Source organism: Chenopodium album, chromosome 23, assembly GCF_948465745.1.
Source record: "Chenopodium album chromosome 23, dcCheAlbu1.1, whole genome shotgun sequence".
NCBI lineage: Eukaryota > Viridiplantae > Streptophyta > Magnoliopsida > Caryophyllales > Amaranthaceae > Chenopodium > Chenopodium album.
The window spans coordinates 31,669,862-31,686,961 of NC_137856.1; the positions used below are offsets into that span (position 1 = coordinate 31,669,862).

Below are 17,100 nucleotides of genomic sequence, written 5' to 3' on the forward strand. Positions count from 1 at the left end.
GTGTTTTCGTGTTTTGTCAAAAATGTGGGATAGTTGGTCATAATGCTAGTGACTGTCAATTGACGAAATCCGAGGCAACAACACAAATTTATGGTCGAATACATGGTTATCAAGAAGGTGGGAGTGGGACTGTGATCCAGGATACGAATGCTCCTCTCTATTCGAATCTAATTGAAGGTCTGCCTAATCGATATCGGAATCGAAACACGAGAGTGAATCTATTGAACTTGGGATTGGGTAATGGTGGCAATGACAATCACTAGAATGGAGATGATGGTGGTCATTAGAAGTGTTAATATTATGGTTTGTTAGTTTTTATCATTAAATTTAGTAGTATGAATCGACTCACATATGAGAAGTGTGACTGTGTGAGTAATTTTGTTTAGTTGGTCTAGTATATCAATGTGTAATTTCTTAATCATCTTTCCTCTACTAGAATTTAAATCCATGTTATTATGTAAGTTAACATACTATGTATAATTCCAAAAACAAGTTTGTTCACTAGCTTCTTGAGCTAAGCTTTGTTTGTATTTGATCCATAAAAGTATGTCAAAAAGAAATAGTAGAATAAAATTCTAAGGAATGCAGAGAATATTCATTAAAATTTAAATAAATACATAAATAAACAAAGAGAAATATAAGTGCAAACTAAAATGAGATGGAAAGAGGCCTATGGAAATTCATTGTTGCCCATTTGCAGAGTCATTACCAAAATTTATAAGCGCAATCCAAACAGAGACAGAATTTCCAGAAAAGCCTCTTACTGGTGCAGAAGTGTCTGATGTCTTTGTGTAAAGAATGATTTTGCAAGAATATTTCAGGTTGAGCTACATGATTCCAATTGCTAGCAATGAAATGTCTAATAGATGCAATTGTAGAAATCTCAACAACAATATACATTACCATTTATGTAACCCACTTGCTGAACATAGCTTCCAAATCCTCGTTTTGAAGTTGAGCAATCTTGCCCCCTTCCTTGACCATGGGGGCATCAAAGTCCAGAGAAGTAACTTTAGCAGCAAGACGATTCACAACTTGCTACACAGACACACGTCTTCATTTTCGCTAAAAAACTTTTTTGTCCAACAGATTCTTCTCTTTCATATTGCAAACTTCTGATGGTATGATAGCCTTTTGCGAAGGCAACTCAGAGACAAAAAGTAGGGTTTGTGCCCAGCCAGCATATTTCCCATACCTTGTAACAAATGCTTCAGCCACACTGTTGCACAGCTTTGATGTCATACGGACACCTGCAAGCTCAGGCATAAGGTACCTTGTAGCAACCTGCCCAAACAACCGTCATCAATAGAAGCTCAACAAATAAAAAAACTTAACAAGAGAAAAAATCAAGAAATACAAGTGTTTCAACCATGGAAAGCAAACATCCCTTGATTGATGCATGCAACTTCTGCAATACTCAGGTACACCCCAACTACCCCTTACTATTTAATTTATTTACACATTCCCTTATTTGGATTTTGGAGTTCTTGAAATAAGCAAATAAACTGAGTGCGAGAGTTTTAAGAGCAAAGGAGCAGAAAATATGATTGAGTACATAGAGCTAGGTAAACCTGTGTGTATATTGGAGCTTTTAATTGATGTAATAGTAAACTGAATTCAAATTTAATCATAAATCCTTTTCCTTTAGTTATCTGCCAGGTTTTATGACTAATTAACCAACAGTGTTTGGTTTGTATAGAGCAAGTAATCAAATTCCTCAGGTGCAAAGATACCCTAAAGTCCTAAACCCTCCCCAAAGATCCAATAGGACCAAAACAACAAAGGGGAACACTTGGGGGCGGGGTCTTGGTTTATAAGGATCCAGTCACCATGCCAGATGTTAGCTCTATGCCAACCATTAAAGGCAGAAGTCATGAAAGGTGAATTACTCTGCAAAAAATACAACTGGATGGAAGAAGCAACCTCTCAGCAGGAAATGAAGATTGTTTTGTCCTCAATACGCCATCCTTCATGACAAATGCAATTATAATTTATATTTTAAATATAGAACATGTTCACAACTGGTTTATGAATGTATAGGCTGGACCCTAAGCACTATAAGCAGAGCATATCCTTCAGCTTGAGCTATCATATAACTATCTAACTGGAATAATGTATATATGCCAATACATAAGCTACATATCCATTAAACCATGGTTGTGACAAGTGACAACCGACTGAAAATTGATAAACATAGACCATATTTTAAAAAATATTTAGGAAAGAAAACTCAGCAATCAACATCAAAGGCCCCTTCAGCTTCCAAACACTCCCTCCTAATTATAAGCAGCTAATTGACGCAGACTAGCCACCCTCATGCTGCTCTAGACATGAGAATGAAAGTTCTAGTCAGCAAGGAGCCCCAAAGGCCCTCACCTATGATGCAAATCATGCAACATCACATTTGATCTGGTACTTTACCTTTCAGCATTTCAACTATCCCACTTTGTCCAATACTTGCATTCATTTGGTAAAGTATAGTAGTCAAAAGTACACACTGCTTTACATGCCTGAATAGTTTCAACAACACCATATTATCACCCACTCCCAGTACCTCTCATGAATACATACTACCTATTTATTTCTAATTTTTTAGCTCTTGCAGACCTTCACAACTCTATAGACCTTTTTATTACATACTTTGAACAATATACAACATTGATAATTATGTGGGATCTTACATAGATGTGATGATAATATTGGGACGGAGAGAAAATAAAATTAAATGGTGAGGATAAGAGATCATGTGAGTGGGTAGGTGTGCATAATAAGACTGAAACCAGATGTGATTTTCAAAAAATTAGGGGTTTTATATATATATATATATATAAGGGGAAGGTGCAACAGATCCAACACCATACCGACAAGAATTTAGGTTCGGTCCCTGGTCCTAAAAAGCCAGATTCCGGTTCCAGTAACTGTCTGGTCCGATTGTTTCTGGACCGTATGAGTAGGTTGCAAATTCTTTGATGAGTTTACTGACTGGCAAGTCTCATACTCAGTAACTCAATTACTTACTCCTTGTCCACCAGGCCACCACCCATTTTCTCACCTCACCAGTTTTTTTATTTACTTTTTCTATTTTTCTCCACCACTTGCTGACCACCAGAAATTGCCTCAGTTGCAACTCTTGTTTTTAATCACACAACATCTTTTCTAATAATTCTGAATGTATTACAACATAAACGTCCATTTCATTTTTTAAGCATGGTTATAAACACTCCTAAAATCATGACGCCAATAAGAGACAAGATTGTGCAACATAGAATAACTTGAAGATGGTGAATCTATTATACTAGTAAAAGCGGGAAGTAGGATGTACACAAGGTAAAAGTACGGATGCAAAGAGGTTCTTTCCACTATATTCAAAAAGGCGATGACTACTAGACTACTTCACAATATGGGCTCAGTTCTCCACTGATTGAAATTAGTTTTAGCGATAATAAGTAAAATTTAGCATAATTAATTATTGCTTAACAAAATTAAGTAGCAAAAATAAGTTTAGTTTAACATAATAAGCCTAAGAGAAGAGAGCCACATAGGAAGCAAATGATCATCATAGCCTAAAGCTTATAGAATAGTCTCTTTCAACTTTACAATGAGTTTTTAGTATTTGGGAAAGAAAAGGAAGGGAAGAAGGGAGAGAGAAGGAGAAGGAAAGGAAGAAACTAGCAAAAATTATGTGAATGGAAGATGTTGGTTTAGAAGGATTTCAATTCGACAGAGGAAAATAAAAGGGTAGCAAGTTAACAACCTTTCACAAGTCTCATTATGAACTATTCTTATTTCTTTGAACGTTGGAGGATTGAAAATTTTAAAAAACACCAACTTTTCAACCAATGACAACTTCTACAGCTACTCGGGAAAATGGATCAAAACTTTTTTATATTATGTATCAAAGGATACAATACTTCTATCCTCCGATGCACCTAAGGCGCACTTGAGGCACACCTAAGGCACACTTGAGGCACACATAGGAAAATTTCTTTAATTGTTTTATGTTGTGCACCTCACTTCAAAGAGGCAGAGCGAGGCACGCCTAGGCATAGCAGGACCTTCATCTCCTCATTGCCCCTTGATCTTTTTTATACATTGGTCGGAATTCAGATAAGGTCACCTGCCAACACTGATATTCCATTTCAAATAAGGTCAATCAAAGGTTTAAGTCATTTAACAATTAGGTAGGCAAAGATGCTAGAAGTATTTGGCTTAGAAAAAGCATCAGGGAGCACAAATGACACTATCACAAGAAACAGCTCCCCCCCCCCCCCCCCCCACCCTTTTACTTGGCCCAACTAATTGTTATCCAAACAAAGGAAATTGAACCTTCTATTCTTCCCCCTCCCCTTCCCTCCAAAACTTCTTTCGAACCACAATGTCAGTAAAAAAGAAGGCCATGAATTTACAGTTGTTTACCTTCCAGACATGTGTGTCAACTGGAACTGCATGATGTTGATCCAGGGAGAAGAGAGCTACACATGATGCCACCTTTGGACCCACACCGGGAAAAGTGGAGAGTTCATCTATAACTTCTTTAAGGTCCAATTCACGCAAAGAAGAAAGCCACTCAACACCACCACCAGGCTTCAATTGCAGGGCTTTTACTGTGCCAACTATATATTTTGCTCTTTTCATGCAAATCAATAATAAATGGGACGTTAAGTTACATACAATGACATGGAAAACTATGCACTCAGACAAAGGTAAGAAGAGGACACATTATTTATTAAAATGAAAAAAAAAAAAAAAAAAAAAAAAAAAGGATGCACAAAGGCGCATTGGGAATTGTATAAGAAAATCTAAAAGGCTGAAAAAGTATGAATTAAATAAAAACAGAGCGGAGGTGATGGCCAAGGCACAGAAGATCACAGGCAAGATATAACAACTTTTTTATTACCCTCACAATAAAAGTATCTATTGAGTTGTGATTGCACAAAGATAATAGAAGCTAAATATTATTATTTTCAACAAAAATTCACATCTACCTCATCCTCACAATGCCACTTAAATCGTGAGAAGCTCATGTTAATATTGCATTCACACTAAAAACAATCAAAAACCAAACAATTGAGAGAACTTAGCGCAGAGCTAATTAGCTCCTGGCAAAAAAACATAGCACCAAGACTTGCACTAATTTTTCTCCAATGTAGCAGGAGCTCAAAAGATCTCAACTCTTAAGTCTCAAACTGGTTAAGCGGCCTTTATAGTGAAATCCAACAATACAAAACCATGACATATTGACATTCCAAGCACAAAAAATCATGATATTTTGATCAATCAATTTAGTTGAGCATACGTGAAGAACTTATAAATTATACGAATAAAAGAAAGCAGAAGAATTCCTTTCTGTTTGCAAGACATTTAATCTTCACGAAAATTAAACACAAGTGATTCAAGACAAAAGACAAAGAAAGTGACAAACTAATCTAGATGAAAAATGAGGGGAAAACCAACCTATAACCAAAGCCAGCCTCCCTTAGCTCCTCTTCAGAGATCATAGCCAACCGCTCCAATGACGGAAATTGATAAAATTGGAACCCCTCAACACTCCCCAAATGATGACCTAAAGAAGAAATGTAGTCAACCATTCGAGTGATCCTTTGAATGTTATTATTAGATGAACACAAAAACTGAATGAGGCACTCCAAAGGATCCTGCCTAAGCACACGGGCACCAGTCAAATGGGGTGCTAGCTCAGAAAACCTCTTATCAGAGGCTGCAAAACTCTCCCACAAATCAGCCAGACGAATACCCATATTGAGAAAATCAAGCAAAGCTAACTTGGCATCCTCCTCCTCAGTGAAGTTGGAAATGGAACTGGTAACTGGGTGAAATTGGTAAGCGACATCACCATTTTCAAGGTGCTTCAAGGTCACCAAATGAGACTTGACAACACCAGTGTATTGGAGTGTCCCCGTTTTCTTCCACCTGAAGGTCTGTCCAGTTGGAAAAGTCAGGGGCAAAGACAGCTCTTGTTTCCCCAAATCAAGGGGCACCCATTTATCAGTATGCAAGTTTTGGATTTTGAGAATTCGAGAAAGAGATCTCCTAGGCGGTCCATTTGAAGAGTGAGACAAAGTTTCTGAGTTAAGGTTTGTTTTGGTTTTAGCAAACTGGGTGATGTCCACATTGCACAGAGTTGGGGGGGTTGAGGGAGCTGTACACTTAACAGCAGAACCAGGAGAAGAAAAGGGTCTCCTTCGCTTCATGAGTGTTGTTACAAAAGTTGTCGCGTTTCCTAAAACTGGCAATAATGGACTATAATAAGATGCTAGTTGTATCACAATTATGCAAGTCCAATGCACAAATTAACATGCTGATAATTTTATAATTGTATGGATACTACTGTGGAGTGGTTTAGAAATGTCACTAAATAAACAATTTTTGTTTATCATGATGATTAACGGGGGCTCCCTCGAGTGGCATTATGGATCGACTTTGTTAGCATTTACTATCAACTCGAGAAATTAATTGCTACAAAAAAAAAAAAAATCACAATTCTCCGTAATAATAATGGCTCATCGAGCTACAAACAGGAAACAATGAAGCACAAGAAAAGTTCCATTTAAGCATGAAATGTTTTAAGTTCCAAATTAGGAAAAATTATTCAAACTCTGACATTAATTATGACAAAGCAATGACATTATTGTTTCAAATGAACTCGTAATATTAACTGAAAACAAAATTTCTGGATTCACTAGGTCACAAGTTATTCAAATTCTCGCCAAAAAAAGAGAAGCAGAAAAAAGATTAGAATACTCACTATTGATTCCGGCGACTTCAAGTTAACCTAACCTACAAAATCGATGAAATTTCTGAAACCCAATACGAATTAACGTTAGAAGCATTCGATACCCGTTAAAGTTGAGTTTGAAAGATGAATGAACATTTGACCAACGAAAAATCGATTGGCATAAAACATTGATATCTCAGGAATTCTTCAACAATGGAGATTATTGGTTAGGGAGGAAAGAACTAGTGTTTGAGGAGAGGAAGACTAGTAGCAGAACAACTGGGAAACTGGAAAATGAATGGCTATTTTGGTCTTCATAAAATTTTTCTATTTACTGCCTTCGTTTTCAAATTATCAAATTATTTGTAAAGACTCGTGCTTTATGCCAAATTGTTTTAAGTTATTTCCAACATAATTATTTTTATTATATTTTACTCATATATTATGTCAAATTGTTGTGAATAATTTGAAACGAAGTTAATATTAGTCTTTTTAATTTTCCCTCAAAAAAAAAAAGGGTCTTTTTAATTACATTACAGCATTACTTACGTGATTTTGTATTGTTCTAGGGTTCGAGACTTCGAGAATTGGTAGTTCTTGCATTGATAATTGACGGTGTCAAAATAATTATTCCGTAAGAGAATTGAAGAACAAAAAGTTCACTTGTAGCTTCAATGGAGCTCCTGAGCGGAGGACAATAAACACCCTACCATTGAAGTTGTTAGTTGGCATTGAAGTTGTTGCTCTCCATTAACGCGTCACTTTACCTTTATTTCTAATTTATTTAAGATTAACCTTTATTTTAAAATACAATATGCTTATTACTTCGCATATTCAAATGACACACATAAACTATAAACTTACATTATTACCACAGGAAATTGTTTATCCTAATTGTTTTTGCTCAATCATTTAGCGTGGAGAAAAAAATTTGGTTTCGTTTTAGATCATATCTAGATATCAATTTTTTTGTAATCTATGACTATATGAGCATTTCCAATCCACGCTTCTTTGATGTGGTAATACGAATACCGTAATATCCAAATATTTGTAACCCTTGTTTACATATATTTCCTTATTATGGTTACCAACAACAATGTCGTGACTCTACCCTGAACAACAATGCCTAAATCTAGTTTGACAAGAAAGATACTAGCATTAAACAAAAAACAAAAAAGCATTAGAGTTAATTCTACCTAAGAAACCCTAAGTAGAATTATACCCCAAATCAAAGGTACCATAAGTGGAATTTTGCCAAATTTAAAGCACCCAAGATGAGAATGTTGCAACAACATTTGCGCTATGTTTATTTCACAAAAACCGAGCAGAACAAAAATTCTCCTCACCAATTTGCACATGATGAATTGACAAACTCGCATATAATGCAATTCCAGTCGAAATCAAATAACAGAATTTCTATTACGGAATTCCAAGATTTATGATAATAGCTCATCAGTGATGATGAGTATCACTATTGTCTTCGCCCTTGGCCTTCCTTGCAGCTGCTCTTATCTGACGCTGCTCTTCCTTGTACACCCTGTTCCTTCTTTGAAACTGCAAATTAATCAAACAAATATACTTAATTACATAGGAGCCTCAAAATAAAGTATGCCAATAATGTGCCTAACCATGTTACTGTGTTTTTGTAGCTTTAATCCTCATCACTTAAATTAAAAGTGGCAAACTGGGTTACACGATCAAATATAATTAATGTATTAGAAAAGGAGACAGCTTATATGCGTTTTATAATCTAATTAAGATGGAGTATGTGATTGGGGACAAGATGAAAGCTTCTAATGAGAGCCTCCGTCCCTAGATGTACTCTTAATTGGCAGTCTTGGCACCATCAGTGCAAACTGCATGAGCAGGGATGTTTCCACGATCTGAGCTACCAATGAGGCATTGGCAATTAGTTAAAGTGGTAACCTCAGATCATGGAAACCAGAAACAGTAAAGAAAAAAATAAATAATGATAATAATAACTTTAAAGCAAGCATATTATCAAAGGAAGCAAAAGAATTCTCCATTGGCGACCTCCAAAGCCTAGCTTTAAAAGTTACAATTTACGACATAGCTAGCATAGCCATCATGAAGATCTATTCTCTTTGTTCCTAAAAACTAATCATTTTTAGATGTGCCCAAGACATATCCCAAATTCCCATGATAACACTAGAAAATTAAATTTTAGTTGGATGAAGGAAATACAAGGAAACTACATCAAGCAGATGCCACCTTGTGTTTCATTTCTAAAAATATAATGAGCACTTAAGCCGCATGAACATATATATATCTACACATCATTTCAACAATATTACGTGTCCTTGATGAACTAGGAAGCTCAGATTTTTCACCAACAAAAGGTTGGCCGTTGGCTTATACTTCAATCAATCTCAAACATGAATAGATAACCAGATTTGGTCAGTTATCATAGACCTAGTTTGCTGCATCACTAATGATCTCGTATTCAATTTCAGAATTCCCATTCATTTCCTGCAGCTATCTTCAAGAGGAATTATAGTTCTATGATTTGTATGATGAATTCACACTCTATCATGTTGAAGTAAACCCGAAATAACAAGATATCGTCATCATCAACTAGATTTTCCTACAAACAAGTTTTTTACATTTTTTTTTCTAAAAAGAACCAAGAAAAAAATTAAATGTTGTAGAGTAAAGAGTCCAACAAACCAGCGTGGAAAAATTGTGCGCCAATCACACTGTACATCAGAAAGAGATAGACTCATAAAGACCCCCAAGACATGCATTCAAAGAGAGGCCAAGGAAACAGCTTTATCCCACAAACAAACCCAATAAGAAGCCTTACTTCCAAAGTCCTTGTCATTCCTCCCCAATTGCACACCTACTTAATAGCTAGACAAACAGAATCATCAGGGGTACGACAGGTATAACATACCACGGGTCACTTGAACTTGCTTGGATGAGTCCAATAGTTTGCTTCTACTAAAGGATTTTACATAATAGACACCTAACAATAACAAATGAGGCCACAAAAACACCTGATTACTAGGTTCAATACAGCATATTGGGGAAATTCTGTAAGTTTCTGCACCTGCATGCCGTGCTCTTATAACTGACAACTTACATGCTTCTACCAGGTGACACTATTTACCAGCAACCATCAAACCTTCAGAAATCTCAATTGTTGTGAAAAGGATCCCACCTAATACTGAGCTACTGTAACCACTTACCACAACAGATTCCTGAAAATACATAAGCCATACCTTGGCTAAGAAAATCACTTCCAAGTTCCAATATGACATTATGAGTTACTACCCCAACATTGTCATTCAGACTGTAGATAGAACCCAGTACTAATCTAAACACTAGGCTTCATAGCTTTATATATCTACTATTTATTGCTAATTTACTAATTCAGCTTGCTCAAAGAACAACCATGATAGTGTCCCGTTCTCTCTCCCCTTAATCCACTCTAATTTTCATAGCCTAAATAGACTTAAATCATATCTACGATCTCTTTCTGGGCTTTAGATAACAATTAAAAGGGTGTAATAGAAAGAGAACGGGTGTTAATTTGGCAAATGGGATTCATAATGATGTTGGCAATGTATAAGAGGGCCAACATATCCTAGAGGAGTGAAATAAGGTTCAATTTGGAAATGTTCAACAGTAAAATAAGAAATCCCAAGAGGATTAATATTAATGAAAATTCATGATACAATACATTAATAGACTACGTCTAAAACTTTCGAGTAAGATAAGACAGTCCAGCTCAAGAAAACTACGGTATTAATAACACAAATCAAGGCATTTTTCTAAAAATGCTCAATTTCCCTCAATACATAATCACAAGTTCACAACAGTAAGTTACCAATGATTTTTTGTATGGTTATTCCCAGGCCAATTGATATATCTCTACTCGTACTATATATCATTTCATATACTCCATTTAATCTCCAAGCAACTGGAATCAGAACATGCTGAAGCTTAAACTCCTTAAAAGTCAGAGACCAATCAACGAACAATCCAATTTTACAATTACAAAGCCATAACAATTTGATAAAATTGGCGATCAGAAATCAAATAGATATCCAAAAATTACAAGCAGCAATCTTTAATATTGTTAAAAGTGAAACTCAACAAATCAAACAACAACAGCAACAAAAAAATCATAGAACCAAGATCTACTACTCAAAATAAAAAGAAATAATCAGCAGACAATAATAAATTTAGGGTTTATATAAAGGGGGCAACAATGTAAGAATTGGGGAAACGCAAGATCGGAAATTGAAGAAATGGGGACGATGAAAGTGAAAATGGAAAAGAGAGAAAGTAGAAGAAACCTCTTTGGAGTGATGAAGGCATTCGAGGTAATCTTCGCGAAGGAGAGAGCAATCCTTGGGTTCACGACAACGAGACATACACTCACTGAAATCAATCCAGAAGTCGTAGCATCTTCCTTTGTTACCTGATATTCCCCAACCTGACGCCATTGAAACTTTCTCTCTCTTCAACTCGCTTTTCCGAAGGAGAACGATGAATAATTTGGTTTTGGAGGTTTCACTACACAGACCTGCCAATCTGTTCATCAACTTTGCATCGGGCTAGGCCGGGCCGGGTCGGGTCAAACCTACCATCTAAAACTTATTGTCAAAAAATATACAAGTATTTTTTTTTTCTCGTTTCCAAAAAAAAAAAACTTGTTTTTACCAAACTAATGCCCCGTTCTCTTCACTTTATTTTTGCTGAAATGAAATTATTTTTCCTGAAACAAAATTATATTTGCTGATCTTAAATTATTTTTATTGAACTTAAATTAATTGAACTGAAGTGAAATTATTTTTGCTGAACTGAAATTATTTTTACTGATTTTCTATTATAATTCTTCTTTAAGAAAACTGAATTTTACTAAACTGAAATTATATTTACTGAACTGAAATTATATTTACTGAACTATACTTAAGTTTACTGAACAGAACTTATTTTACTGAATTGAAATTATTTTTACTTAATATTATTTTTTTAAGATGAAGAAAACATGGCCTAAACCTATTTTTCCTATTCTTCCAAAAAAAAAAAAAAAAAAAAAAAAAAAAAAAAAAAAACCCTTATTTTTCCTAACAATAAAGGTATGAAAATATGATCTTAGATTGGGTTAGTTTCTCTTTTTCACTATTGCGATTTTGCCCCATATTTCATTTACTTGAAGAAAATAAAGTCTTAAATTGAGTCAATGTCTCTTAACTTTTGCAATTTTGCTCCATCTTTCATTTACTTTTATTTGATTTTAAATCGAATAGATATAAATCTATTATGCGCCATCAAAATTTAAATTTTTAATTAAACTGAGTTAGTTTCTCTTTTTTACTTTTGCGATTTTGCTCCATCTTTAATTTAATCGTATTTGATTTTAAATCAAATAGATCTATAATCTATTATGTGCCATCAAAGTTTAAATTTAAATTTTTAATTTAGTCAAGCTGTGTTTGTGATCACTACATTTTCTTTTTACTTAAGTGAAATTATTTTTGCTGAAATTAAAATATATAATTGAAATAAAATTAATTTTACTAAGGGTCTGTTCATATTTACTGAACTGAACTGATTGAAGCTGAACTGAACTGAACTGATTGGAACTGAACTGAACTGAATTGAGCTGAAATGAATATTTTATGTGAGAGGGAAATTAAGAGCTGAACTAAACTGAACTGAACTGAACTGATTTGAACTGAACTGAACTGAACTGATTGGAGCTGAACTGAACTGAACTGAACTGAAATTAAGTAAATGTGAACAGGCCCTAAGTCGTCATGAGTATAATATTTGTTTTTAATTGCTTTTACTAATTGAAACTAATTTTTACCAAACTAAACTTATACTACATATTTATTAAACTAAAATTATCATACTTAAATTATTTTTACAATACTTATTTGAATAAGGTGAAAAGAATAAGACCTCACAAGTAAAATCAATTGTTTCCTTAATTTGAATAAAGTGAAAAGAATTAGGGTTGCAAGTTATAATACTACCTCCGTTACATATTATTTACAACGATTAGACATCTTTCCTCTCTACTTTATGCCAAATCGTTGCAAATAGTATGTAACGAAGGTAGTATTTAGTATTTACCAAATGTGGAGCAATCTCAAAAGGAAATTCAAAAAACATATGCAAGATTGCAAGCACACCATCATTTGTAATTCTTTACTCACAACTAGATGCCCAAAAAGGCAAAAAACATCATTTGTTTGTATAAAGGAAACTGAAGTACAAGATTTACAACTAGTAGAACATGAAATAGAAATATAATAGATTGGTGAACTAAACATCACCAAAAGACTAAGGGCATGTTCTCATTTACTGAATTGAATTGTATATAAGAAAAGGAGATTAGAAACTGAACTGAGCTAAACTAAAATAAAATTAAACTGAAGAGAACAGACCCTAATTTGCCACGTAACAAAAGATGTGACTTGTCTTCATAGAGTGAACTAAAAATTCTAATCCCTCTCTTTCAAAAAAATAAAATAAAATAAAAATAAAAATAAATCTAATCCCTCAATTATTTTTTTTTTTTTTTTTTTTTGAGCAAAAAATGGAAAAGAACATCCCCTGCAAGCTTCAAGTTTGAAGGCATTATATAATGACTTAATGAGTCTAAATATGACATGTATCACCATGAAAATATGAAATGTGCCTACAATATCTTTGCATTAACATCAATATAAGATTTAAGTCTACGCTGGGAAAAAAAAAATACAGCAAGAGCCAAAATCAAGATACTACGGAGTAGGTTAAAATAAAAGGAGATCCAGCAACAACTAGAAGGGAATGGATACAATGGGTACAAAAATTACGTCCAGTAAAAGGTAACAGTTCTCATAATCCTTTGCTTGTGTCCTTGTCCTCAGCTACATTAAACTCCCAAACTCTTCTTACATTGCTTTTGCCTTGGGGGCCTTCTTCTTTACTTGCCGTCTTGGCATAGAGTTCTTCATGCCAATGAAGAAAAGCAAAGCGCCAAAAAGTGCCAAATTCTACAAAGAAACAGCTTACAGCAATGAGAAACACTAACTAAATTCTAAAGCAGAAAAAGAAAGCAAGCAAGTCTGATGCAGAACTATGTGCATTGTGTACATCTTTTATATCTCACCTGGGTAAATTTGACAAAGAGTTGCGCAAATTCCTTGTGATCAGCATCATAGTTGTAAAAGTCATAAAGGATAGGGGTAGCAAGAACTTGGTGCAAAATCTGTATGAAAAACATAAAATATAGTCAAGACAATCTTAAACCATTACACTATTTGGTCAGGGGCTAGAGGCTGAGCTCAAAAGAGGGACAAGAAACTATGTATACTTACGAGAAGATAAGCTCCAAAAGAGCTTCCCAATATGAAAAGAAGACTTCCAAGTCCCTTCAAGGCTATTGAGGCAGCAATTAAATGTTGCATCTATTAACATAAAAGGGAGGACAGCTTAACAACAGTGAATAAAGTATTCAAGTAATAATCAGCATGATATTACTTAATGCAATGATGGAAACACATAAAAGAGCAAAATAAATTTTCACCTCAACTGCAGGCAGTTTGAACCCAGTGTGTGATAACACATGTTTAGAGACAGCATTGAACTTTGGACGCAATGCCCTAGCCGCAGGCCCACCATCAACACCAAAGTCATTGAACCTACACAAAAAGGAAACAAAATTATAGTGTGAGAACAGCATAATGGTAATGCAGCAGGTCCACAAGCAAAATAACCACCCTTGAAGATATGGTAGTGTTGCAGATTCACACAAACATAATGGAGAAATCATAATGTACAGAGAAAGTATATGCAATTCTAAATGAAACACCCCTTTTCTTATATTAAAAATTGGTAATGCCACAAACAAACAAATAAACATAATTCAAAATCTTGGGGGTTTTCCTGGTTTTCAATTTCATCTAATCATTTGAACTTTGTGTATTGATACCCAAAAAAAGACAGTGATTGCCTAGCAAGGTAACACATAATCATAGAAAATTAAGAAAGCTTTCTTAGCTTTGCAATATATCAACACTTCAGAATTTCAGATTAGTAAGCTTTTCCCAAAACATGATCTTAAAAACGTCACATGCATTACAAAGCATATTCATGAAAAGTAGCAATAAGATTTTTAACCATGATTGTAGGTAAGCCTCCAACAGACATGGGAAAGCATGCTCTAAATAAGAGCACAATCACTATTTACAGCTGCATTAGTTTATAAATTATAACAATTTCCAAAATCACAAAGTAAAAAATAGGATATCATAAGCACAAAGTAACTAAAAAAAACATATACGAAGTAATATATATACACTCTCTTAGTTCCCAAAGTTTCTGACTCAATTGCACATCATTGATCATTAATATTTTCTAGAACATATAAAACCATATATATATACAAAGTTAAATTTTGATAATTTATATTGAGACAATGATAAGTGAAACTACGCACATCTTTTACATACATTGTAAAGTGCGGACAAATTGATTTGAAGAAAATACAATGATAACAGTGCTCACAACACAACTGCTTCTAATTCGATTAATTAAACTTCCAAGAGAATTCGCGACTAGAGAAAAGTCGACAAGAAGTCAATCTAAGAGAAGGAATCATCGAATAACGAAGATCTGAAGAGATTAAAGTCAACAATCACACATGGGAGACTGATCTAGATCTTAAATCAGATCAAATCAATCAATTACATTGTTTTATCACAAATCCAAGCTCCTCTTAGCACTGAGTTCACCTCTAAAATTGCATTCATACAAGTCGGCTAAATTTAACAGTGAACAACACAACAAAAATCATCAGATCAACCAAATTCAAAATCAGTTTACAACAATGACCTAAATTCCAAATTACATAAAACCGCACATTTCAAAATCCTCAGTACTACAACTTCATACTCAAAACCCTAAATTCAACTGCAATCCATAGATTAACTCCAAAAAAAACACAAAAAAAAATAAAAATTAATGATATAAAAACGAAAAAACAAGCAGATCTAAAAGAAAAATAAACTAACTCTTGCCAAGCAGAGAGGATGAAGACAGAAACGAAGAGTACTCTTCCAACAAAGGACATAAACGCCATTGTTATTGATTGATTGATGTTGTTTCTCTCTCTAAACAGAGGTTTCTCTCTCCTCGATCTAGCCGTAAGATAGAAGACAGAGATTCAATGGAAGGAAGGAAGGAAGGAAGTGAGAGAGAAACAAACAGTGAAATTGCCGCTTGAGATTTCAAACGCTTTTTATAAATAAAAATATTTAGTGTTTGTCACTTTTTACAAAACCATGAAAATAAAAGTAGGTGGGGAGGAGAAGGAAAGGGATGTTTGCGAGGTTGAGAGCGTGATTGTCACGTGATTTAAATAATGTGAGAGGGTGTGGGGCCTGTTGAGTGTTAACACGTCTGACGGGCCAATCGGTTTGGTTTTTTTAAATTGAAGTTGTGTGATGTGGATGCATGTGGTCGCGAGTCTTGTGGTGATATGATGAAGCGCGTTGTATGAGCTATGGAGTATCCATTATTTACGATGAATGTTTTGATGCATTTTGGTTTAAATCTTACAACTGGAACTAAGGGTTGGTTTAATTCTTTTAAGTAGTACTCTCTCCGTCCCTAAATTACATTCCTCTTTCTAATATTTATTCCTCACATAATAGAAAGAAAGAAGAATGTAATTTAGGGACGGAGGGAGTATCTAATTTTTGCTTACGGAGTTTTTGATTTGAATTGGTATCATCTTATTTTATCTGATTCGATTCGGTTTGATTTGATCTGATTTGATAATCTGATTTGACCAAATATAAGTATTAAATGTACGATATCTATATTGAAAAATATATCAAGTGAGATCTTATTGAGTTCGTAATAATATGCATCTAATTAATATGTAATTTTCATAATTTTTACATCACGAAATTAAAGATATTTAGTGTTAATTTTCGTTATCATCTTGACAATCCTGACAACCTCAATTCCTCACATCCAAATATACGAATTATACAATAATCTTCCCTTAACATACAATAGAAATACGTACCAATTATTAAAGCAAGGGTAAGAACTTCACCTAATATACAATCATACTCCATGAGTGTACGTTATTCAATTCCTTGTGCTGCCCATAGCCACTCCCCTACTAGGTGGGTGGTGCCACCTAGATGCTCATGTAGCTAGTGGTGTTGGCTCTTGATTATAAAGGCAAAATTTTGCTTGCTGCGTTAAAAAAAGGCGGAGGGCATGCAGGACTTTGCACTAGCTGAGGCTATCGTATGGGTGGAAAGTGATGTTCTTGCCATTATTCAAACTGTCAATAGTGCTAATACTTGTCGAGCTCAAGCGTTTAT

General features: G+C 34.5%; 3 protein-coding genes across 4 annotated transcripts; all 3 read right to left on the minus strand.

Moving 5' to 3' along the window:
* Positions 1-573: 573 nt before the first annotated feature.
* Positions 574-7,026, minus strand: LOC145608030 (N-glycosylase/DNA lyase OGG1-like). 2 transcript variants are annotated; one of them, XM_081663635.1, is made up of 5 exons: positions 6,764-7,026; positions 5,455-6,244; positions 4,417-4,627; positions 4,010-4,126; positions 1,193-1,284 (listed from the first exon to the last, which is right to left on the minus strand). In XM_081663635.1, the coding sequence occupies exons 2-4, from the start codon at positions 6,207-6,209 to the stop codon at positions 4,058-4,060; spliced, it is 1,035 nt and encodes a 344-aa protein (XP_081519761.1). In that variant the 5' UTR covers positions 6,210-6,244; positions 6,764-7,026; the 3' UTR covers positions 1,193-1,284; positions 4,010-4,057. The 2 variants fall into 2 exon arrangements, with proteins under 2 accessions (XP_081519760.1, XP_081519761.1); XM_081663634.1 differs by lacking the exon at positions 4,010-4,126 and having other exon boundaries at positions 574-1,284.
* Positions 7,027-8,016: 990 nt separating this feature from the next.
* Positions 8,017-11,262, minus strand: LOC145608031 (NADH dehydrogenase [ubiquinone] iron-sulfur protein 5-B-like). The gene is made up of 2 exons (XM_081663636.1): positions 11,056-11,262; positions 8,017-8,287 (listed from the first exon to the last, which is right to left on the minus strand). Exons 1-2 carry the CDS (start codon positions 11,203-11,205, stop codon positions 8,186-8,188), a joined length of 252 nt encoding a protein of 83 aa, XP_081519762.1. The 5' UTR covers positions 11,206-11,262; the 3' UTR covers positions 8,017-8,185.
* A 2,101-nt stretch (positions 11,263-13,363) lies between these two features.
* LOC145608132 (uncharacterized) lies at positions 13,364-15,973 on the minus strand. The gene is made up of 5 exons (XM_081663731.1): positions 15,772-15,973; positions 14,286-14,400; positions 14,077-14,166; positions 13,869-13,967; positions 13,364-13,752 (listed from the first exon to the last, which is right to left on the minus strand). The coding sequence occupies exons 1-5, from the start codon at positions 15,837-15,839 to the stop codon at positions 13,651-13,653; spliced, it is 474 nt and encodes a 157-aa protein (XP_081519857.1). The 5' UTR covers positions 15,840-15,973; the 3' UTR covers positions 13,364-13,650.
* Between the last annotated feature and the right edge of the window lie 1,127 nt (positions 15,974-17,100).

Excerpts from the sequence above, each read along its gene's own strand:
- LOC145608030 (XM_081663634.1), bottom strand. The coding sequence starts at position 6,209 with ATGAAGCGAAGGAGACCCTTTTCTTCTCCTGGTTCTGCTGTTAAGTGT. Across the intron at positions 4,628-5,454 it reads GAGGCTGGCTTTGGTTATAG|AGCAAAATATATAGTTGGCA; the intron begins GTTGGTTTTCCC and ends TTGCATGAAAAG. Across the intron at positions 1,285-4,416 it reads TTGACACACATGTCTGGAAG|GTTGCTACAAGGTACCTTAT; the intron begins GTAAACAACTGT and ends TTGTTTGGGCAG.
- LOC145608031 (XM_081663636.1), bottom strand. The coding sequence starts at position 11,205 with ATGGCGTCAGGTTGGGGAATATCAGGTAACAAAGGAAGATGCTACGAC. Across the intron at positions 8,288-11,055 it reads GCCTTCATCACTCCAAAGAG|TTTCAAAGAAGGAACAGGGT; the intron begins GTTTCTTCTACT and ends ATTAATTTGCAG.
- LOC145608132 (XM_081663731.1), bottom strand. The coding sequence starts at position 15,839 with ATGGCGTTTATGTCCTTTGTTGGAAGAGTACTCTTCGTTTCTGTCTTC. Across the intron at positions 13,968-14,076 it reads CTTTTGGAGCTTATCTTCTC|ATTTTGCACCAAGTTCTTGC; the intron begins GTAAGTATACAT and ends TTTTTCATACAG. Across the intron at positions 13,753-13,868 it reads TCTTTGTCAAATTTACCCAG|AATTTGGCACTTTTTGGCGC; the intron begins GTGAGATATAAA and ends GTTTCTTTGTAG.